This window comes from Vigna unguiculata, chromosome 5, assembly GCF_037176805.1.
Source record: "Vigna unguiculata cultivar grain cowpea cultivar isolate G323 ecotype 2 chromosome 5, ASM3717680v1, whole genome shotgun sequence".
NCBI classification, from domain to species: Eukaryota; Viridiplantae; Streptophyta; class Magnoliopsida; order Fabales; family Fabaceae; genus Vigna; species Vigna unguiculata.
In genome coordinates this window covers 7,281,759-7,305,710 of record NC_140796.1, presented here as the reverse complement: position 1 = coordinate 7,305,710, position 23,952 = coordinate 7,281,759, and the positions used below count along the sequence as shown (strand labels likewise).

The 23,952-nt window shown below is 31.8% G+C and overlaps 3 protein-coding genes, 1 long non-coding RNA gene and 1 pseudogene across 7 annotated transcripts; 4 read left to right on the top strand and 1 right to left on the bottom strand.

Moving 5' to 3' along the window:
- The first annotated feature begins 1,682 nt into the window (after nt 1-1,682).
- Nucleotides 1,683-4,270, top strand: LOC114185898 (phosphopantothenoylcysteine decarboxylase HAL3a-like). 2 transcript variants are annotated; one of them, XM_028073842.2, is made up of 3 exons: nt 1,683-1,793; nt 2,739-3,108; nt 3,776-4,270. In XM_028073842.2, exons 2-3 carry the CDS (start codon nt 2,761-2,763, stop codon nt 4,046-4,048), a joined length of 621 nt encoding a protein of 206 aa, XP_027929643.1. In that variant the 5' UTR covers nt 1,683-1,793; nt 2,739-2,760; the 3' UTR covers nt 4,049-4,270. The 2 variants fall into 2 exon arrangements, with proteins under 2 accessions (XP_027929643.1, XP_027929646.1); XM_028073845.2 differs by having other exon boundaries at nt 2,735-3,108.
- Nucleotides 4,271-8,248: 3,978 nt separating this feature from the next.
- On the top strand, nt 8,249-8,970 carry LOC114183207 (putative phosphopantothenoylcysteine decarboxylase pseudogene; annotated as a pseudogene).
- A 988-nt stretch (nt 8,971-9,958) lies between these two features.
- LOC114185511 (early nodulin-like protein 18) lies at nt 9,959-11,047 on the top strand. The gene is made up of 2 exons (XM_028073268.2): nt 9,959-10,230; nt 10,478-11,047. The coding sequence occupies exons 1-2, from the start codon at nt 10,035-10,037 to the stop codon at nt 10,918-10,920; spliced, it is 639 nt and encodes a 212-aa protein (XP_027929069.1). The 5' UTR covers nt 9,959-10,034; the 3' UTR covers nt 10,921-11,047.
- A 1,883-nt stretch (nt 11,048-12,930) lies between these two features.
- LOC114183274 (calcium-dependent lipid-binding protein-like) lies at nt 12,931-22,968 on the top strand. 2 transcript variants are annotated; one of them, XM_028070228.2, is made up of 12 exons: nt 12,931-13,323; nt 13,423-13,568; nt 16,584-16,685; nt 16,867-16,917; nt 17,450-17,570; nt 19,338-19,459; nt 19,539-19,637; nt 19,894-19,974; nt 20,063-20,148; nt 20,428-20,653; nt 21,844-22,008; nt 22,115-22,968. In XM_028070228.2, the coding sequence occupies exons 2-12, from the start codon at nt 13,464-13,466 to the stop codon at nt 22,697-22,699; spliced, it is 1,743 nt and encodes a 580-aa protein (XP_027926029.1). In that variant the 5' UTR covers nt 12,931-13,323; nt 13,423-13,463; the 3' UTR covers nt 22,700-22,968. The 2 variants fall into 2 exon arrangements, with proteins under 2 accessions (XP_027926029.1, XP_027926030.1); XM_028070229.2 differs by having other exon boundaries at nt 12,931-13,343.
- On the bottom strand, nt 14,380-21,963 carry LOC114183275 (uncharacterized). 2 transcript variants are annotated; one of them, XR_014995367.1, is made up of 3 exons: nt 21,896-21,963; nt 18,822-18,962; nt 14,380-16,365 (listed from the first exon to the last, which is right to left on the bottom strand). It is a non-coding gene; the product is annotated as an uncharacterized LOC114183275 (long non-coding RNA). The 2 variants fall into 2 exon arrangements; XR_014995366.1 differs by having other exon boundaries at nt 18,822-18,932.
- Nucleotides 22,969-23,952: the final 984 nt, after the last annotated feature.

Below are 23,952 nucleotides of genomic sequence, written 5' to 3'. Positions count from 1 at the left end.
CCTGAGTCTTACAAGGAAGTTAGATACGTTAGCTACAAGGCACACTGAATACTAGATTGAGGTTGAAATTGAATGTCTTCATCCTTCAAAATGCCCTTCTACGTCAAGTGTAGAGATATCAAGTTTCTTTCTTTTCAAATGTGTTTAACCTATGCCAGGACCTTCTTGATATATATATATATATATATATATATATATATATATATATATCTTTTAATCTTTGGAGATTCCATATCTTCTAATTATTCTTCAATTATTCTCACTTGTAATTTGAGTAACTAACTTTGTGGATATATGATACTGTTAATAATCTTCTCAAATCTCTAAGATTTTCCTTTATTTGTAGAATATAATTCACACATTTATCTTTTCTACTTTTATTTAATAAAACTTAAAATATTATATAAAATCCAAAAATAAAATAATAATAATAAACATAAAAATAACTAAAATAAAAACATGATAATATCAATTATCAGATATGATATGTACGGAGGTGTGAGTTCATGCTTTATACTTTCATCATCATAATACTTCTGAAACTCCAATGAAGTGTATTCTCCTCCCCTATCTGTTCTCAAGAATTTGATGTTCCTTTCGCATTGTTTTTTTACCAGCCTTTTGAACTTTTTTAGTACCCCCAATGTCTCATTTTTCCTTCTAAGCAAATAAGACCAGACTTTTATAGTTAGATCATCAATGGAAAGAAGGAAATACTTGTTGCCACCAGGTGTCTCAACTTTAATGGCCCTCACACGTATGAGCAAACAATTTCAAGCTTTTCCTTTGTTTTCTGAGGCAGATGCTTTTGAAATCTTCCTCTAGTATGTTTACATTGCACACATTCTATGCAAATAGTTTCTGGAACATCCAACCTTTGTTGTAGCTTGTAGTTCTTTTTTTCGTCACTTGTAGTTGTACTGCTTATTTATGAAAGACCACTTTCAATCACCTTTGTTACTTCTTAGAAACTAAAATGGCCTTCATTATGGTTTTCCAGTCATCGGACATTTTACCATCGAATACTAGCAAGCCACCCTGAACAATACCATCCACACTAGCCATGTTGTATCTTGCACAAAAGATCACATATGCACAAAATATTTTCCGACAAAGTGTATTATTTCACGATGAATGGCTAAAGAAGATGATTATGTGATTCACCGCTTCATGATGGGCTCATATCATGGTCATTGTTCCATTATCAACATGTAGTTTTGCCAAGGTAATCAATAAAATTATTTACAATGAAATTAAAAAAATTATTTATATTTATTTTTAAAATTTAAAAAGTATACTCGTGTTTTCCATAATTTATATTAAAATCTATTTTATTTAAACTGAAACTTTATGAAAATATTAGTGATAAATTTTAATATTTAAAAATTAGTAAATTTGAAAATAATTAATTTAATCCAAAATAATATTTATAGACTAATTGTGTTGACATTTGTTTTTGTAAAAAGTTTCCATTACTAAGCTAATATTTATTAAAAAAATATAGATCTCAATTTTTAATTTTTAGTGAGCTATATAAATTTAAAATTAACAATAATAATAATAATAATAAATAAATAAATAAAAACGAACAGGAAGTGTATGGGCTTAAACTGGGTTTATGCCTTGCAAGGTCCAACCAATATAAATGTTTGACTCTCACCACATAAGCGATCCATAGGTGCCTCACCGAAATTTTAAAACTCTTCAACTCTGTTCTTCGTCGCAACACAGCGAGAGAAGGAAGATAGAAGATAGATTTGTCTATAGTCACAGATACACATAGTTTTTTAAAGGTCAGAAATATCTTCTTCACTCTCATTGTTTTTCTTTTTTTTTCTCATTCTTTTTTCTTTTTTTTGTTCATCTCATTCGTTTTGCGTCCTCATTGGGTCGCAAATTACAGTGCATCCCATTGACATTCAAAGATTCAAAGTTGAGTATTTAATCGGAATGTGCACTCTTTATGTAATTATCAATCATGGGCACTTCTTTTATGAATTGTGTGCATGAAAGAATGAACTAGTCTGCTGCAAGATTCACTTCTTTTGTGTGTGATAATGAATTGTTTCTGAAGATGCGTTTAAAGGTGTTAAATGGGAATATTTCCTTCTTTTTTACGTCCAAGCAAGTATTCTTTGGTTTGTTTTTGACCCAACTCAACTTTGTTATCTCTGTTTTCAAGGTATCCACCTTTTGTAAAACTCTTGGCTGTGGTATATGTAATTTTTCTTTTATTTCTTTTTTCTTGTAAGGGATAGTGAAAACCAGAAACGAATTAACCTAATTTCTCCCAAATTTTGTTTTCTTTTACTCTATAGAAACAAGAGTGTGACCGGAATTCTTGATCCTGCACTAAAAAAGTATGAAAATATTGTATTCCGATGTTTAAAAGTTTGTGACTTTGTTGATGTTGTTAATGTGCACATTAATAAATACTGCATAAGCTTTTTACATATTTGTGAGGCTGTGATTATGATTATGCAGCCAAAATGATTCTTTAACAAATAGATGACTTGGTATCCAATATGCTCCCAATAGTTTGATAAATATGTATCCTAAGCCTAAACTCAGATTCTTTAAGGTTGAATATGATGATCACTGTTTTATCCTTGCAAGTGTGAATATGAGTTTGTGATGGATGGTGTTGAATATGATGATCACTGTTTTATCCTTGCAACTGTGAATATATGAGTTTGTGATGGATGGTTTTCTGATACTTTGCATTACTGTGAAGATAGATATTGTTAAAATCTGTTAGTGATGGATTGCTCTGATAGTGCAAGTAAAAAGGCAAAATCCGCTACAGGGAGTAGTGTTATCCGGAGGAGACCTCGTGTACTACTTGCAGCGTGTGGAAGTGTTGCTGCTGTAAAATTTGGACATGTTTGCCGTTGTTTTGCAGAATGGGCAGAAGTAAGGGCAGTTGTCACAAAATCATCCTTGCGTTTTATATCTGCACAAACATTTCCTACGGATATTCATGTATTTTGGGATGATAATGAATGGAACACTTGGAAAAGGATAGGTGATCGTGTGGTTCATATTGAGCTTAATAGATGGGCTGAAATCATGGTCATTGCTCCATTGTCAGCTAATACTCTTGGTAAGGTAATCAAACTGACAAATTTTGCTGGTTTTATCTCTTTCTATCTGCATTATCATGTGATAAAGACATCACCATGCATTGAACAAACTGTGTGGTGTAAAACCGGTCTGTTTGTGCAACCATGGTGAATAATCTATTAATAGAATATATGTAAGTTCCTTATTATCATGTAATGTTCAATGTCATTCTTGGATTTAGATCTTCTCCATTGTTGAATAATAGAATGTATTCATTGTTAGAGAGGATATAGTTTTTATTAAATAAAAAACTCACTATGATTAGCAATGACATTGTGTGATCCATGTAATCTGAAAGAATTTGGTGTTGCTGTATGATTGGTCATAGGAATTAGATATGTCACACATTTCTGCATTTAGTCAATATTGAAACTGTTAAAATCAAGATCAAATGACTTATATTTTATTTATTATATCCAACTTATAAAACACATTCTCTGTATGTGAACTTATCTTCATCTATCAATACTAGTTCATGATTCCAAAAATGCATGAATGTAGGGAATCTAATTAGTAGGACACAAGATTGATAAAATTTCTGGCCACTTAACAAAAAACAAGGATTCAAATCTGATTCACCTCTTGTATAAGTCTATGAGCATGTTCCAATTGGCTCTTGTTATATTTCTCACTCAGAAATGTTTTGTTGTAGATAGCGGGAGGGTTATGTGACAATCTTCTGACATGTATTGTGAGAGCATGGGATTACAGAAAGCCACTTTTTGTGGCACCATCCATGAACTCTGTTATGTGGAAAAACCCTTTCACAGAACGACATTGCATTGCCATTGATGAGCTCGGCATCTCTCTCATCCCACCTGTCACACATAGGGCAGCTAATGGGGATATTGAGCATGGGGCAATGGCTGAACCTTCTACCATTTACTCAACCGTGAGGCTCTTTTATGACTCAAAGATGCAGTAAAAGGAGTTTTTAATCAGGACTAACAATTTTGACCATTATGGTGTAAGTATGGATTTTTGGTTGTCAAGAATCTTCACTCTTTTTGACCTTTAATCAATTGAGTTGAGTACTTAACATACTGTGATCATATTTGATTTGGTCATATAGTTTCATTGAGCAGTGCCTCTTTACTCTGTAGTAACTTAATAAGTAATAAGACCCTGCATGAGATTGTTTACTTAATGGCAGATGGTTATGTTGGTTTTTATGTTTTCTCTTGCAATGGTTTTTAAAGTTAAACATTTTAAGAATATTATGTGAAAACTAAATAATGTTCCTAAATCCTAAATAACAATAACAAGATAATTACAAATCCAAACAAATTTTTTACCATGGAGATGCTTTGAGAGAAAACTCAGTTTTGGATATTTTTTGGTATTAAGGTAATCTAATGTCCATCTTGCTTAGGAAGGGGCTTACTGCATGTCAGGCTAGTCGTTCAGATTTTTGTCTTTTTAGTTTTCTCTTTGTACCAAAAAAATATCAATTTGAAATTATTGTAATTACATTTTTAAATTTAAAACAAAAAAACTATAATTGTGTCTTTGATCTTACAAGACTCTTGGCTTAGATGAAGGTCTGATATGTGTACAGCTTTTTCAACCTATAAAACTATAATATTCAATTTAGTTCGAGTCCTGTCTCTCCACTTTATCATCCATAATTCTTCACTTCATCAATTTCATTACTCTTTTTATCAACTTCTGGAACACAATAAACATGACTATTATCTCTCTTCTCTAAAGATCGTTGACAGTAATCAACAACTTAATTTAAATCATGTCATGACAAAACTCATACCAGATTATCTCTTAGACCTATTTTTCCCTTTTATCCCCAATTTCATTTCAAAATATAATAAGTATTGCAACGACTTACATTCTTACATTCATTATATGATCACATAATAAAAGACGATCCATGTAACACAATTAGTACCATCTTGTATAGTGTCTCGTTATCAATTTAAATGGTGTCAAGAAAAATGACCAAATTGAATCCAATTTTATAAAATAAAGATCAACTTGAATGAGAAAAAAAAAAGGACTAAATTGAACAACTACAAACTGTATCAAAATAATATTTAGAACATAATTTTATAATACAGAGAGATTAAATTAGATAAAGTATTTTAATTATTATAAAGTAAAAATATTTTAACATTAAAATGTTTAATAATTAAAAAAATACCAGTTTATGATATTTTTCAGTGTTACTTAATATTATTTTTAGTTAAAGATACAATATTTTTTAGTTAATGTTAACAAAATAATTATTTTTATTAAAGCTGATTATTGTTTTTTGTCTGTGAATGTTGGTGATAGTTATTTCATATAACATTGATTATGTTATTTCTTAACATAATTAGTCTAAGTCTTTATACTATTTTGTTTTTTTCGATGTCGGCCAAACATTTTCAAGAGTTATATTAGTAGAGGTAATTATAAATAAGGTTGGTAAAGTTTTTTTTTTCTATGTTAACACAAATTCTGGTCAACTTTTGGGAAAAAAAAACATTCGTGACATTTTGATTAAAAAATAACCATTGCAAACATTTAAAAAAATAACCAAAGAAAAAAGCTTTAATTAAATTTTTTCCTTGTCAATAAATACAAAATTCTTGATTAATGTTCATAAAAAAATTAATATTATCTTGCAGTAAAAAAATCAATATTAAAAAAAACTCTCATAATTGTCTAAAAAGAAAAAAAATCTCATAGTTCTGTGATAAAACAATTTTAACTAATAAATAATGTTGTAACTTATTTCAATTGTAAATGAACTAACAATATCTTAATATTAATAAAAAAATATAACAACATAATATATAAGAAAGATAACTTCGTCGTATCATACGAAGATACATGTAAAAAAGAAACGACTGTAATGTCTCTTATCAATTATATTATACCTGGTCTATCCTATTATCAATACTTCTATGTTATTGTATAAGATAATTTCTCACACAATTTTTTTTTCTAAGTTTATTTTCTAATAACCACCTTTTTAAATTCAAATAATTATTCATAATTAATAATTTTTTTTCAATTTTTTTCTTATAAATATTTTTTAAAATTTAAATAATTATTATAATAAATAATTAGTTATATAATAAAAAAGTTAGACACCTTATTTATTTTTATAATTATTTTAATTAAAAATATTTTATAATTTAATCAACTATTGCGGAAAAAATGATTATTTATTAAATGAATTAAATAATATGTTAAATATGGTTATTTTTCACATCGTGTACTTGTATAAACTTCCATTAAATTTTACTACTTAATATCTTTCTCTAGTCAGTTTGATATTACTAGAATATTATAATATTATGGTTGAACCTTCACTCTACTAAGCTACATTTCCACACGTTTTTTTATCTCAAAATCTCAAACATTGAAGTTCAAACATAAATTATTCCTCTACCCTTTCATTGAGATCATAAACTAGATAGGTCTCAAAGTTTTTAAACATGATTAAATATATTTTTTATCATTTAACTTTAGGTAATAATTAAAATTAGCTTTTTTTTTTAACTTTAAACCAATTTAGTCTCTATGTTTAGGAATGCATAAATTTAATTTTTTCAACTAAATTTTGTTAAATTTATTTGATATTTCAAACGTATTTTTCAATTTACATTAAAGAAAAAATGTATGAAACAATTCAGATATTATCGTAAAATTCATCGGAAATATCAACTAAACTTAAAAAAAATTATTAAAATAACTAAATTCACACATTTTGTAGGTTAAAGAGTATATTGGACTAAAATTTCAAAAATAAATTAATTCCAATTTTTCATTAAAAATTATTAAAAGACAAATATATATATTTCAGCCTTTTAAATGCTAAAATAATACAGATAAAATAACAATCGCTTCACCTAATTATTAACAAAAGTAAACAACAAACAAAAATTTTGTTAAAACTTTATTTCAACTTTGATTTTCTTCTTTAATTTTCTTTGTTATAGTTTTTCTTTCACCAATTTTCCTTTCTTCTCTTTCTCTGATTTTTCTCTATTTATCTTTTTTTCGTACTATTCATTTGGTTTAAATAAAACTTTATTTACCTTCCATTTATATACTATTCATCCAGTTTAAATAATTCATTATTTGAGCACACATTAATATTGCCTTTGTTAAAATATTTTCTAAAGCATGGTTTCTACATTTTAAAATTGAAATTGTAAAAGCTTTTGTCATCACAAACAATATAAATTTAATTTTCATTGTCATTTAAAAATATTAGTATATCATTTCCATGGCAATTTTAAATTCTTGATTCTAAAATGACCAGACGTTCTTAAATAAATAAATAAAAAGAGTTGTTTTGATTATTGCTTCTATATTTGATTATGGGTTTAATTTGGGGTTATTTGGATCCGAAACAAAATGTTTGACCGTCACAACCAGTGCTGCGTGTCATAGTTTCCTCACAGAAAATTCAAAAGACTCGAGCTTATCATATATCTCTATCTGTTTCTGAAAACTTTTTGCGCGAAAGAGAAACACACTTTCTGTTAATCATCAAAGTTATATATCTCATTCATAAGGTGATGAACTTTTCTTTACATGTCATTCTTTTTGTTTTTGCATTCTTTGGTTCATTATTCCCTTTGTTCTTATTTCATTTGGTAAGCACCCCATCAATGTCAGAAGCTTCAAAATCGATTCTTTGACAAAGGTTCATGCAGCATTTCTTGTTCAGTGTGGTGTATGTCATGCATCTGTTTCAAGATTCAGCTCTCCATCTTCTTGCCATGATCATGCATGGTCTCTGAATATGTAGGCACTAGTGAGTGTCAAAACTTTCTTTGCTTTCTCATGTACTCAACTCTGAATTCATTTCTGTTTGCTGAAGCTATCAACTTTCTTTCTTGATGTTACAAGCATTTCTATAATTCATGACCAAAGTTTTATCCCTTCACATATATATATCTGAAACAAGAAACCATTGTTCTTTCCCATCTTCTAGTCTCTATGTAGTTCAATATGTTAATTGCAGTTCTTAGATATATACATGCAAGTGTAAATATATGAACTTGGTTTTGTTTTGTGAATGTTCGCATTATCAGTGATAAATGAAAACTGAAGCATGGTTATACATTGACAAATTCATCAGAACAAAGTGCAATTGTTGAAATCTGTGGTGATGGGTGACCCAAATCCTGCGAGTAATATTCGAAGATGTGTTGTTCGGAGAATGCCTCGGGTTCTACTTGGTGCTTGCGGGTGCAATGATGCTGTAAAATTTGGGGTTCTTTATCAACATTTTTCCAAATGGGCAAAAGTAGATGTTGTTTTCACACGATCATCGATACCTTTTATTAATGCTACAGAAATTCCTCATCTAGTTGCTAATGGTGATCGAACTTCTGCTCATCAGTATCTGGAATGGGCTGATGTCATGGTCATTGCTCCATTGTCTGCAAATACCCTTGCTAAGGTAATCAAACCATTGAGTTCGATTAGAGAGACAAAAACTTATGTAGAATGTTTAAGTTGTTGTTATGTTGTTCATGAATTGAAGTTTTTTATGAGACTTTAACGTTTTTTTTCTTCTAGTGTTTGTTTTAAAGGTGAATTCTTCAACATTGGGGATTTGTGTTGCAGATTGCGCGAGGGTTATCTGATAATATATTGACAGAAATTGTGCGACGTTGGAACCCTAACAAGCCGATTTACGTTGCACCTTCCGTGGACGTTATTACGTGGAATAATCCTTCCACAGAACAACACCGCAAAATATGCGTTGATCAACTTGGCATTAATATCATCGAACCCTCTAAAATGGGTGAAATGGCTGAACCTTCTGAAATTTCTTACACTGTCAAGATCTCTAATGATGAGATTTGGGACTATGTTTATTGTTAGTATTATGGAAAATTGACAACTTATTTTGAGTATTTCGCTCATTGAAAAAGTTTATTTGTAAAAAAGGAGAAAGATTGAAAGGTAATATAGTAATGTAAATATGTGTAAAAATTTGTTTAGTGTGAAACTAATGGTGTCTAAATATTAACGCATATGTACACAATTGTGGCTAAGTTTTTTTATCAATGATTTGATTGTTTTTTTTTTTTTTTATTTTATTTGATGTGTAACAACTTTATTCAATGACTTCACATTCACTGTTTATTACTTTTTCTTTTTTTCCCATTATAAATATTTATTTATTTTAATTATTGCATACTTTGTGAGTTGTTAAGTAGATTTATATAAAAATATTACTTTTATGGATAAGTAACTTATTTCTTATTATTATTCAAATATATATATGATATCATAATTCTTATTTGTTTTTCGGTTCTAAGTGTGTATTTGGATAATATTAACTACTTAAGTTCAATGGAATGAAAATTAAAAAAAAAAATACTATAATTTTCAATTCAAGTAGAGTTCAAGGTGTATTTTCCTTCTAATAAAAAAATATAAAATATTGATATAATTTTCAACAAAGAAAATGAAAACTAATATCTTAACGCATCCTAAAACTCGTTGACTCTGGCATCAACGTTCTCGCAAATGGCCTTACCTAATGAACATCATTAAACCGAGGGTTAATTTTTTATTCACTTATGCGTGTAAGAAATTTTTGGAAGTGAAACACTGAAAGAATAAGCTACGAGGTAAGACCAGCAATTCTTGAATAGAAGATTTTAGCCATTTTTAATAAGAATTTTCTTTAATTAAATTAAAATTTATTTTTAAAATTTGTATTCATATTTTAGTTTAAAGATTAAACGTGTTAGATAATTTATACATCCTAAAAAAATTAAACATTTGATATATAACATTGGTCCCTCCAGTTGTACGCGGTTTCACGGAATTTAGAAAATTATTTTTCCGAATATTTTATTTTCTGAGATTAATAAATTACACAAAGCATCATTCACTAAAACACCTCTTCTGACACTAATCGCCACTCATCACCGCCAATGGCGCCACCTATCGCGGCGCAACTCACGGTCTTCGCCCTCCTCGTCACCGCCGTCTCCGCTGCCACAACTGGATACCACAACCACACCGTTGGCGGCGTCGCCGGGTGGTCCTTCAACTCCACCACCAACACAACAGCCACTAACTACACTTCCTGGGCTTCGAATCAAACCTTTGACCTAGGCGATTATCTCAGTAAGAAAACTCAATCTCTACTTTTCTTTTCATTACATTATCATTGCACATTTAGAACACAAATTCGTTAAACTGAATTAAGTTACACTGTTCTATTTCCGCCAAAATAAACACAAATGAAATTGGAATTAAATCCGATCGAATCTAGAAATTCAATGCGCATTTCAACTTTCTAGGAAATCAATCGCGAAAACCTAATTCAATTTTTTGTGTTTTTGCTTCTTTCTTTTTTGTGGTTAATTTTTAGTTTTCAATACGAACTCCAACCAAACGGTGATTCAGACTTACAACAAGACGACCTATCTGAACTGCACCGCCGACGATAGCGACAATGGTACCTTCGTGTACGGCAGCGGTAGAAGTGGTTTCGGCGAATCGTTGACCATCGCCGTGCCGTTGACCATAGTTGGACCAAATTACTTTTTCTCCGACGCCAGCGACGGCGTGCAGTGCAAGCACGGCTTGGCCTTCGAAATCGACGTCCAGCACGGCGCCGGCTTGCCGCCGAGCCTCAACCAGCCGCCTCCGCCGCCGTACCAGGAGCCTCCCGGTCCCGACGCCAATCAGTCTCCTCCGGTTTCGATAGCGCAGTCTCCCACTGGCGGCGCGTTCGCGAGCCGCGCTGACGTGCGCTTCACGTTTTACGGTTTCTGTGCGGCGTTGCTGCTGCTGCAGCAGTTGTTTCAGTGAGGAAAATGTTAGCTTCGGTGGAGACTCAGCATTGGATAACTATTTTTACATCGTTTTTACTGAACTTTAACTTTTCATTTCGTTTATTTGGACGTTTTATTATTATTGATATTATTATTTTTCTTTACATTTTACAGTATTTTGAATGATAACATCCTGTACTTTTTTGAGAGAAGTTTATGTTGTGATTTTTGTTGCGGGAAACTTTGAATAATCATATTTTTTGGACATTTTATTTTGACTGGCCAAAAAAAACATGAAGTGACATTTGGAGAAGATGAAGCTGAAAAGTAGATAATCCAAGTGAAACAAATTTATGATGAAAATATCATACTATTTTTTAATTTCCAGTAAGTTTATGTAAATATTTCCAAGAATATTTTAACCACGTGAACAAATTTAGTCATCCCTATAAATTTTAATTCTTGGGTTTGTTTGTAACTATCAGGAATCGTATCTCTCAAATATTAAAAATTTGCATCGCACCAACTCTGTATGTAATGTAAGGGATAAAGTTGTCCTTAAATTAGTTTCATGACTTATAGATAAAAATAAAGTTAGATAATTTTAATGTTTTTTTTTTTTAATTTTGGTCTTCAAATTTTTTAAATGAACAAATATAATCATTTTAATATAATTACATTAATTTTTTTAACGTGTCAAATGTATTCTATATTAATATTTAAATTGTTTACATTTTTTGACACATTTTTTATTTGATGAATGCAGAAAAAATGAGTTTCATGCTAGTAATGGATTAAAAGGATTATATATATATATATATATATATATATATATGTATATTCATTTTTTTTATTTGAGACAAAAATATATCAAAATTTTGAACATGTACGTATTTTATTTTTTTGTCAAAGTTTAAGAAATAAAAACATAATTAACTCATAAAATATCTATCTATAACAATATATAAAGGGGATTCTTCTTTTTGTGTCCACATTTCAAACTATCAATTTTACCCTTTAAATATAATAATTTATTAAATTTTTAAAAATTGACTGTTAATTTTACAAGTTTTTATAAATTCGACTATCTCTGTTTTTTTATTTATTTATCAATAGTTATTCTTTCATCTGTTCTAATACATTTCAATAAATATAATTTTAGTTTATATAACAACTTAATAATAGTACAATATTATCACCTATTAATATAATATCATGCATATTTAAAAAATCATACACACATGCGCTAGCGTCTGTGTTTATGCTAGTATATATATATATATATATATATATATATATATATATATATATATATATATATATATATATATATATATATATATATATATATATATATATATATTTAGAAAAAAAAATGTATACGGGTGAAATTGAAAAATAGTATATAATATAAAGATTAAGTTTTATGAATTTAACTATTTTAATTAGGTTTCTACTATTTTTTTGTCTATTAGTATTTAAAATTTATATTCTTTCCAATTTTTGTTATTTAACTCTTTTTTAATAAAATGACATATCTATTATATTATTTCGTCAAATGCTTTCTTGACTCTACTACGTATTGATATATTTAATATAGAACAATCTTAAGATCACATAAAAAAAAGGTGAGTCATAAAATATAAATTGTTAATTATATCACACTATCTTAATGTATTTTTAAAAAATATAATAATTATTTTATTCCTTACAAATATTTATTTTATAGATTTTTGAGAGAAATGAAAAATAAAGTTATGTAAAGTTTTTCACTAATTTTCCTTTTTATATTTTTAATAAAACAAATAATGAAATATTTTTCTTGTGACTTCATCTCCCTTCACAATTTTTTTCTTTCGCCAATTGTGTACCTAGGTTTTTAAATAAATCATAGATTTCGTTACTCATTCAATATTTGGTGGGACACGGCAAAGATAGAGGAAGCTGCACGTGTATTCAAGAAAACGAAACTTGCAAAAGGAAGAGAAAAGAAATAAAGTGAAGAAAATGTCCAAAACTGACAAAAGACAAACCAATAAATGCATGAGGGAAGGAAAAAAAGTGGAAGGATGATTCATTGATGCTGAATGAGTATAGTCAGTCCTTAAGAAAGAAGGCTTCGTAAAACTTTTCAATTTTCATTCCAAATTCCAATCTTGTGGAGGAAGAGCCAAAGAACTCACCAATCCCTCAATTTTATAATTTTACGTTACAAACAAAAAAGATTACAGTTTTGAAGCATCCCAAGGAGTGAGAAAGAGAAAGAGAAAGAGATTCTTCCATAACTGCATAATTGAAAAATAAAACTTGGTTTTTCATTCAGTTGAAAATCTTGGTGTCTTTCACAATTCTCATCCCAATTGGTACTCATTTTCACAAGATTGACGTTTTGTGATCCTTTTCTCAAATCGGACAGTAAGTTCCGGTTGTGGCTTGATTGGTGCGTTTTTCTTTTTGAAGGTTTGTTTCTAAAATTCGCATGCTCTATTCATTTGGGTATCTTTGGTTTTGATTTGTTTGTTTTGGTTTTCTTTTTCAGGTTTTGTAGTGAAAGGGTAGCGTTGCTTTGAATCAGGGAAAATGGGGTTGTTTTCTGGGATTTTTCTGGGGATGGTATTCGGCGTGGCATTGATGGCAGCGTGGCAACGCATGATGTCGTACCGTAGCGCCAAGAGAATTTCAAAGGTATTGTTTATGTAATATGTAACGATCAAGAAATCAATTTCATTGCTTTGATGATCAATGTTATGGAAAAAGAAATTATAGATTTCATTTTACTGGGCAATGTTGAAGAAAAGTTGATGAATTATCATGTAATGGATTAGTGAGCGAGCCTTTGAATATTTGAAAGAACTTATGGAAAACACTGAAGTCGTGGAATGGCTAGTGATGACCTGTGGGGCATTTTAATCTGAGATTACTGATCATGCATTGGCATTGTAAATTGATCTACATTGTCAATTAATCACAAATCAATGTATGATTTGTTTTCAGTAGTTTTCGTAAAATTCAGTACGTTTGTTACAAATGACAATTTCTGATTGAGTTTAAACAATTAGTGCATATAAGTTTTTTTACTGTGATTTTTTGATAAAGTGGGTCATTTGTATTGAAGATGTGTAACCAATGTGATAAAGAATCATATCGAAAGTCAGAAGTAGACAGAGAAGGCTTTTGTTAATCAATTGGTTTGGCTAGAAGAAATGAAGAGATACTTTGTCCATTTACAGAATTGATGCCCTTCGATAAATTTGCAATATCTCTGTCCGAAAGTTTTCTAGAAGACAAGTGAAATTAACCACTGTCTTAATATGTAACTGTTGTGGGAATTGAGCCCTTGTTGGACCTCTATCTGGCTCATAATCTCGGTGGAAACTGAAGAGTCGTAGCATCAATATCATAGAAATTAGTTTTGCTCAAATTCCTCACCATGTTATCTAGATTATAATTTTTTTGATTGGAAATAGATATTCTGCTCAAGAAAAAGAGGGAAGTATAACTTATACCGGCGTTGATGAGAAAAGAAGGAACCTAAAAAAATATTGCTCGTCTGTATATGTCAGAAATGGCAGAGAGAAGGCATAAACACAATCCTACCTAAGGTCAGGTTTACTGGCAAGGAAATGGGGTGCTTTTTCCTCCAACTAAATGCAGTAGAGTTTAATTGATCATCAGAAAAGACTCTAAAGTAAAAGTTCACTGATTTTCTCTAAAGGATATTCCATTAGAAAGTAGTTGACTTTACAACAATGAGTACCCTACTTCAAAGAACTATACACACATATGAAGACTCAAGAGAAAGATTTGTTGATGCCTACAATCTGCAACTAGTCATTTTTTAATAGTTGCTACTCATTAAAAGATTTGATCTTACAGGGAGCTCTCATCTTGCAAATGGGTGTGACTATCAGCAATCTCTGATTTTTCAGAGAGTAAGTTAGAAATTGGAAAAAGACTACAAATAACATCCCAAAAGATAGTTCAACTCTTCTACCTAGATTGGTAGAGGTGAGAGTAGATTCAAGCTAACTGTTAGGAGTAGGTTTAAAGCCTAACTCAAGCCTACAAAATCGGTGAGGTTTGCACCTCACTTATATATTATGAATTGGCCTTATCTCTAGTCAATGTGGGACTTTCAACACACCCCCTCACACTAAGGTATATTCGCTAGGATAGGCTTTAACTTGGTTCTGATACCATGTTAGAAGTGAGCTTTAAACCTAACTCGACCCCACAAAACCGGCTTGTAAGGTGAGGTTTGCACCTCATTTATATATTATAAATAGGTCTTATCTCTAGTCGATGTGAACACACCCTCTCACGCTGAGGTATATTAAGTTAGGCTTAAAGCCCACTTCTAACATGGTATTAGAGCCAGGTTAGAGTCTATCCTAGCGAAATTTCTTGGACATTTTGTTCCACCCGATATCGGGCCGTTAACGAACCACCCACTAATTTCTTGTCCCACACATGAGATGAATATACGTCGGCGTGAGGGAGTGTGTTGGGAGTCCCACATCGACTAGAGATAAGGCCAATTCATAATATATAAGTGAGGTGCAAATCCCACCTTACAAGCCGGTTTTGTAGGGTTAAGTTAGGCTTAAAACCCACTTCTAACACTAACCATTTTTACCATTAAGTTCACCAATGTTTACATTTGTGAAAGCTCAAATGGAAAACAAAGTTAATAGTATGTAGGTTTGTCTCACTCTCTTTCTCTCTCTATTAAGTATTTAGAATTGATCTACCTTTCACTAAGAACGAGGTACTATTGAGCCCAATGCCTAGGAATTTTTCTGTCATGTGAATGATCAACTCCAAGATTGTGTCCCTCTAAAACAGTGAAAGCCTTTTGCATTCCAAAGCCTTGATTTACCTTCTACTTTACACAGACTCGTGTTTGCTCCTGTTGATTTGTAGTCCTAAAATGTCAACTTGTCAAGTGATTTAGGACTATTAATTGGTAAAGATTCAGGGATATGAAAAAAATTCTGGGTGGGACTAATGATGGCCATTTTGTCTATGCTGCTTAACTTGGAGTTTTCTGAAACCATTTAAAAGAAATGGTTTTCTTTTAACACGTGACTTATCATTTCATGTGTTTTTGTATGTGACATCATGTTTTCTTTGCCTTTATGAATTCTGCATTGAGGAATGCTAAAAATACAGGACTTCCATTATTGGAGAGGAGAGGAGTACTAATTTTGGAATAATAGTATCTTGCTCTGTAATTGTGAAGATCCATTGTTTTCTGAAGTCCAAGTATATACCTTTGTGTGATGCATCACTGATATCTCTTACCTGATGTTATGAATGGGGTGTGATGGGAAAAGTTAAAATAGTAAACCTTGGCCAAAAACTCAGGATACTGTTATCTCTGCGTTATCAGTTACAACCTTATCAGTCAAATGTCTGCATGGCCAAAATAGTAGACTTCAGCATGAAGTATGGATCCAGGACTTCTGCACTGATTAAACCACTGCATTGGCAGAACACAAGGAAAATAAGGGTATAAACTGGAAATTTAAAAGTAAGGCATTTTAAATTAGAAGGATTCATGTTAATGATGAATTCTATGACACTGAAAAGACTTGAGGGTCCTTTTTTAATGAACACACTTTTGCTTAACAATAGAATATGTTTTAATCTCTGTGTTTGTGTCTAATCTCTTAATCCTAACATCATTTTTCTCCACAGGCAGCTGATATTAAGCTCCTTGGGTCCCTCAACAGAGACGATTTAAGGAAAATTTGTGGTGACAATTTTCCTGATTGGATATCTTTTCCAGTATATGAGCAGGTAAGATTCACGTTTACATAGGTTTTTACAGAAATGATTTCACCTGGCTCTCCTTTTATTCCAGTTAATACGAAAAACATCAAATGTAGCTGCAAAGTCAATATAGAAAACTATCTTTTTGCCCAATTGGTATACTATGCATGTGCTCCGTGTATGACCTTTCTTGCCTGGGCATTTTCAGGTCAAATGGCTAAACAAGCAGCTATCCAAACTTTGGCCATTTGTTGCAGATGTGAGTAAACTTCCTTGCATGTTATATATTTGTATGATAATCTACAGCAGTTTGTGTGGTGTTTGTTGTTATTTAACTATATTTTGTAGGTCATATCTTGATGTTGCCCTTGTTTCTGTAGTATGAATGTTTTATTGCAACTTTAATTAGGTTGTTTATTTATTATTGAATGACACTATATTGCTTTCAAGTTCTAACATCCTGTAGTTCAGTTTGAATGAGGAAAAGAGAGTATATTGGATCTGATTACTTATTATAGGGAGACTAAATTCAAAATTCTTGAATATAGAAGTCAAAAAATAAAAGCCATGAAAACTGGATGTCCTTTGGTATTTAGTTAGTTTTGTTTCCACATCTTCAAATTACTAGGATTTATCAAGTGAAATTGTTTGGCTACAACATACATGCTGCTTTCCTCGGGCTCTGGGAGACCCTTTTTTTTGGTTTTCTTGCAGATCTTTGTCTTAGATGGGTATTCCTGCATTGCTTAAATTATTGACTTTATCTTTATCTCGATTATGTTTACTTTTAGGCAGCAACATTGGTGATAAGAGAATCTGTTGAGCCGCTATTGGAAGAGTACAGACCTCCTGGCATTACTTCATTGAAGTTCAGCAAGCTCTCCCTTGGAAATGTTGCTCCAAAAATTGAAGGTTATTCTGTCTACTTTAATTCCTCTTTGTTTTTTCTGTGCTAAGTTTGTTACTGCTTCATACGTAATTTGTCATTCTATTTTGCTAATATTTCTTTTAGGCTGCTTCATACGTAATTTTTGTACCACTTTCTCAAAAGCTGGCCATCCAAATTTTTTATGTTAATTTTTTGCTTTATTATTTGATGAACTTTTGTTCTACGCCTTGAGATAGGGGGAGGGGGTACACAATCTCTTTTGCACTTTTGACATTTTAAAGATGCAAAATATAGTATCCTACAATATCATTGTGCAATTTTTATGAGTCCAATTCTTATGTTTCTCAATTGGTAGGAGGGGATTTTCTTTATTTTTCAGTGCATTCCTTTGGTCTTGCCATGTTGTGGAATTATGTTAATTTTTGGGTTTGTGGCTTTTCTTTAGAGATCTTCTCATGGTTGTTTTGGAGTAAATTCTATAATCAATATTCTTAGAGATTGGACAGTTTTGGTGCATTTTTGAGCCACATTAAGAAATGCATGAAGTAAATTCTTCATTTTCGTTGTTTCACGGTTGTCAAACTTTCAAGTTAACTCATTATCAAATTTTTTTTTGAGTAAACGCTTTAAATTCATGGCAAACTTATATAAACTCCAGAATTAAGAAGTGGGTTAATGATTTTGATAAGAAATGTAATTTTTTCCTAACTTTTTCCTAACATGATGTTTTAATAGACTCAAATTATTTGAAGAAATTAACTCCTTTAATTGTATTCACATTATGAACTAGTGTTTTTATGAATTTATATATGACTCAGTCATTTTTTAATCTTATTTAGTACTAATGTACTATCACACTTTAGTATTGTGATTTGCTACTTTTCTTTAATATGATTTGGAAATATTGATTTATTTTTGTATGAAGAGTATTATGTTATACATATGTGCGATTAATAGATTTTTTAATCGTATTTTTTATATTAGGAAAACTGTTACGAGTTTACATCTTCAACCTACCCACCAGTCTAAGATTACGAAAGTTCCACGCGTTTATGCAAATTTTCGTATTTGACAATCTTGCTTTGTTTTATTATGTTCTTTTCTGTTTTAGCAAAATATCAATTGAATATAGCATTTCAGCATTTTTATCAAGTTTTATAAAGGAATTCAGCAAAAGATATCACAGAAACTAAAAACCACAGAGCACGCACAATCATAACCAAATTCCAAGAGTAAATAGAAAATCCCATCATAAATTTAGAATATGAAGGAACCTGAGTCTTGTCTGAAGAGACACTTTGTTATCTTCAACTTTTATTTGCCTTCATTTTAGACTTATCTTCAAGCTCTAGCAAGTGACTGTTAAGCACCAATCATGTCTGGATCTGTGGCAGGGACGTCGGCCATATTGGAAACTTGTTATAGCATGTAGAAAATATCATTTAATTTGTGTGGCAATTTCTATCTTAAAGCAAAGCAATCTTTCCAAAATCAGGGAAAGCCATTATTATGAGATTAAGATTTATCAAGTATTGAAATATCAAACTTAAATGAAATACGAGAAATAAAAATATTTTAGCTCTGTGTTGTGCAACTCAAGGCTTTAAAGAATAACATTGTTTGCTAAAATCTATAAATACATGAAAATGAGTGCATGTCAATAATTATTAAGACCATAAAAAAATTTCTATGAAACACAGATTTTTATCACCCTTATCCCTATTAATTTTTCTGCTTTTTTTTTTTTTTTTTTGAGAATTAATGTATGCATATTTTCTTTATCCATATAGGTATTCGTGTTCAGACTCTTAAAAAAGGTCAAATAATTATGGACATTGATTTTCGTTGGGGTGGTGATCCCAATATTGTTTTGGCTGTTGAAGCTGCGCTTGTTGCATCAATTCCTATTCAGGTTAGACTCAGCGGTGTTTGTTGAATTTCACTTTCTTATGACAAAATTTCAAACTTTTGAGTGTTGTTTTTGGCTTCAGTTGAAGGACCTCCAGGTTTTCACCATTATCCGTGTTATATTCCAACTTGCTGATGAGATTCCATGCATTTCTGCTGTTGTTGTTGCCCTACTCGCTGAGGTAACTTTTGAGGTGCAAAAATGAAAAAGAGAATTTGGATGATGATGGTAGAACCATTGTCATCAGCTGTAGGTTGTGAATGAGTGGACTGATACATTTGTACATACTTTTAAGAGTTTGATTTTGACAACCTTTGTCAATGATCTAATTGAATTCTTGGACTACTTTTATCAGCATAGGCTACTACATGATAATTGGGATGCCAATATCATTTACAGTTTTGAAATTACTGACTTTTTCAATAACATTTTATCAGCCAAAGCCTAGAATTGATTACACTTTGAAGGCTGTTGGTGGAAGTTTGACAGCACTTCCTGGAATTTCAGATATGATTGATGTGAGCTCTATTTTACGAACTTGCGCCTTCTACCTTTTACTGATATTGACTTAAGTACTTATGATACACTTCCCCCAACTTCCAATAGGATACTGTGAACTCAATTGTTACCGACATGCTCCAATGGCCTCATAGGATTGTTGTTCCTCTTGGGGGTATACCTGTTGATACTAGGTAATGTGAATCTTATGATTTTTTTTGTTTTTGTTTATTATATTCCTATCTCCGTGAAGGTTGCAGCATGTGGTTTAATTATGTATCTGGTAAGCAGTTTTTCAAATTGGTTAAATTCTATAGAAATATTCCTCAAGCAAAGAACTTCAGTTTCATTTTCTGTTTCCTCCAACCCCTTGAAAAGAAAAACAATTTGAAACAGAAATGCAATGGGAACATGCAAATTTAAAATGGTAATGCTCAAATATCTATTCTACCTAAGCACCTTTTATTTTGCAGTGACCTGGAGCTTAAACCCCAGGGAACACTTAAAGTGAAGGTAGTGAAAGCCAATGATCTGAAGAATATGGAAATGATTGGGAAGTCCGATCCATATGTAGTGTTGCATATTCGGCCACTGTTTAAGGTTAAAACAAAGGTTATTGATAACAACTTGAATCCTGTTTGGAACGAGGAATTTGAGTTGATTGCAGAGGACAAGGAGACCCAATCACTCATTGTTGAGGTTTAGCACAACTAATCCTTTTCTTGTATCCCATTCTGTTATAACTGTTATTTATTTAATCTTGGTTGAGATACTTGCAAGCTACCCCTGATATGACCACATGATTGGGATATTAAAGATTTGCATTTCGTAAACAAAGTGGTGAAGAGATTGAGGCAGATATGTCATAGGGTTCTTGCGAGGTCAATGAAATGGTGGATATCCTTCATTGAAAGGTGCTGATACAACTGATATTAGAATTAGAAAGAAAGAGACAATCTTGAATTTTGTTGCCTCCCTAATTCGAGTCCCAACCAAAGTAGTAAGGATGGAGTCAAGGAATAGAAAGAATATAACAGTACACAATACAATTTGAGGTTAATAGAGAGAACCTCACTCTCCAAATATCATTCTATTTTACTTCTCTCCAAAAAGTCCCTTTACTATGCTAGAACTATTGACAATAGTTCAGATACAGTCGCTCAGATACGGCTACATTAAATACCTTATATTTTTCTTCATTTATACACTTTAATGAACCTACTTACTCTTGGGAAAATTGTTACTAATTATGCTTAATGATACTGAAAGTTGGGCAATCAAGTGCCGGCAAGTCTTGTAAAGCTAAGAATGTCGCAATGAGGAAACGGGCTTACAAGAAGAAAATAAGATCATGAATAAATGTTAAGAGAAAGTATGAGTACAAAGCCCTGAAAGAAAAACTTGTAAGAATTGCTTTCATAATCGATTTTTTGGGTGAGTTAGACCCTACGACAAGATTCTATGATATCATTAGAGCCTCGACTATAGATATGACTTAAATAAAGCTTATAAAAGCTCGGTTAATCCTTCCCTTAAAAACCAGTTTTGTAGAATTGATTTAACCTAAGCTTAAATTCTAGGAGTTTGGTCATGTGAGAGTAAGACCTGTAGACAAATGGAAGAGAACTAAGATCTAATTAGGCCATCCTGAACTCTTATCACAGACAGTAATTAACATATGTATGGATTAATATTGACTTCTGGGAGTAATATATTCCCTTTTACCTTGTTCATTTTCCTGGAAGTGCTTATGGATAAATTTATCCAAACCTTAATCTGTTTTGACTAGCTACACCTAATAGTTTTTTGGTTTGAAATCTTGTTCTTTTCCCAACTGCATAATCCTGATTAAATTCTTTTGTCTCCATAATTGATGGATCCGAATTTAGGTTTTTGATGAAGACATTGGGCAAGATAAGCGATTGGGAATAGCAAAATTACCACTTATTGGCCTGAAAGCAGAAACTGAAAAGGAGTTTGAGTTGAGGCTGCTGCCATCACTTGATACACTGAAAGTGAAAGACAAAAAGGATCGAGGAACCTTGACATTAAAGGTACAATTAGACATGTGCATAATTTCTGGAACTATCCTTGATATAGTTGTATTGTATATATGTTCTCTGGATTAAATTAAAAGTGGCAATCCCATTGAAATTCCAGATCTTTTATCACGAATTCAACAAGAAAGAACAATTGGTTGCACTAGAGGCAGAGAAAAAGATACTAGAAGAAAGGAAGAAACTTAAAGAGGAGGGAGTTATAGGAAGTACAATGGATGCCATAGATGGAGCAGCATCGGTGGTTGGTTCCGGTGTTGGAATGGTGGGTTCTGGAGTTGTCTCTGGTGCAGGACTTGTTCGTAGTGGTGTTGTTTCTGGTGCTGGATTTGTGGGGAGTGGTGTTACTTCTGGTGCTGGATTTGTGGGGAGTGGTGTTACTTCTGGTGCTGGACTTGTGGGGAGTGGTGTTGCTTCTGGTGCTGGATTTGTGGGTAGTGGTGTTGCTTCTGGTGCTGGACTTGTGGGTAGCGGAGTTTCTTCTGGAGCTGGGCTTGTTGGCGGTGGCATTGGTGCTGGACTCGGCGCTGTTGGCAGTGGATTCGGCGCTGTTGGCAGTGGAATCAGCAAAGCAGGGAAGTTCATGGGAAGGACCATCACCGGACAAGGGGGAGCCAAAAGGAGTGGTTCATCTACTCCGGTCAATGCGGAGGAGGCTGGTGGTGGTGCAAAACCTCTGCAACAGTAACTGCAACCCTTTTTTACCGTGAATCTTTTGTTTCTTCTTTTCCATATTCTGAGGCTGTTGTTAATTGAAATAGAGATTGAACACTTGTAGTAGAGATGTCACTTCACTTTTAGTTGTATCATTTTTATTTTTTTTGTAGTTATGTTTCTCATGGCCGTGTAATAAACTTACATTGTAAAAATTCCTGAAAACAAAGTCATTCAAAAAGAAAAAGAAAATAACCATGTTACACAAATTTTTGTTAACTTTTAATTATGATTTTTAGTGTAGACTTCTTTGATTTTTTGCAGTCTGTTGTCTTATCAGAGAGTTGGAGATTTAGCATTTATTGAAACACATCATGGAAACGGACAAAGATTTCAGAATTTAGTTACTTTTCCTATCACAAAGGTACAAAAGTCTCTCTCCCAGTAGTGGTAAGTTGTCCATTACTGAAGAAAACATGTTATCTTTAATGAATAGAGATTTCTCTATTATAAATGAGTTATTTTCTATCAAGGATATCATTAAACTAACACCAGCTCTAGTTCTTCCCTCTTTTTCGGCTCCCGTTTTTTTGTTTCTTCCCGTAGTGCTACTGACTCTGCTTTTTCAACTGATGGAACTTAATTTTTTCGAAAATGATATTCCGATAAAACTTTTTGACTCATTTTTTATAATATTTACGTAATAAGGGATTTTAAATTTTTTTATTGCAAATGTATTAATGAGACAAACCCTTACGCGTGAGGCAAAGTGAAAGAGAGGTGAATGAAATACAAAGAAAGAAGGAAGTGGTGGAAAGGAAGAACCATTAGAGAGAGAGAGAAGTGAAGCATTGTAGACATATAAAGAGAGAAGTATTGGAAAGTGTGAAGTATTGCACCTGTGTGTGTGGGTTAGCGGAGATAGCGGCTACCAAAAGTCCTTGATGGCAACCATCTCATCACCCCCACCGTAGCATTGAACCGTTGTTGAGTCCATTACACATATTTTTCCCTGCGTATTCATCGAAAGGTGTTCCTAAAAAATCCCTTATATTTGAACATGCAAAAGTTTGTTTATTGCTATTGTATGTCATTTCGTATTTGAATAGGTTGTTGAGTAAACTGGGTGTCTGTGACAGTTTCAAATTGTTATATTTGTCATGTCATCCATAAGTGGGGAGTAAAGGCTACATGTGTGGGAGTCAAGTTACAAATTGTGGAGCGAAGTTGCAGATTTTACAAGAACTAAAATATGGTTTTGTGATAACAGAATACAGTCACTTACAC

Coding starts and splice junctions, on each gene's coding strand:
- LOC114185898 (XM_028073842.2), top strand. CDS start 2,761: ATGGATTGCTCTGATAGTGCAAGTAAAAAGGCAAAATCCGCTACAGGG. Junction 3,109..3,775: donor CAGCTAATACTCTTGGTAAG/GTAATCAAACTG, acceptor GTTTTGTTGTAG/ATAGCGGGAGGGTTATGTGA.
- LOC114185511 (XM_028073268.2), top strand. CDS start 10,035: ATGGCGCCACCTATCGCGGCGCAACTCACGGTCTTCGCCCTCCTCGTC. Junction 10,231..10,477: donor TGACCTAGGCGATTATCTCA/GTAAGAAAACTC, acceptor GTTAATTTTTAG/TTTTCAATACGAACTCCAAC.
- LOC114183274 (XM_028070228.2), top strand. CDS start 13,464: ATGGGGTTGTTTTCTGGGATTTTTCTGGGGATGGTATTCGGCGTGGCA. Junction 13,569..16,583: donor GCGCCAAGAGAATTTCAAAG/GTATTGTTTATG, acceptor TTTTCTCCACAG/GCAGCTGATATTAAGCTCCT. Junction 17,571..19,337: donor TGTTGCTCCAAAAATTGAAG/GTTATTCTGTCT, acceptor TTATCCATATAG/GTATTCGTGTTCAGACTCTT.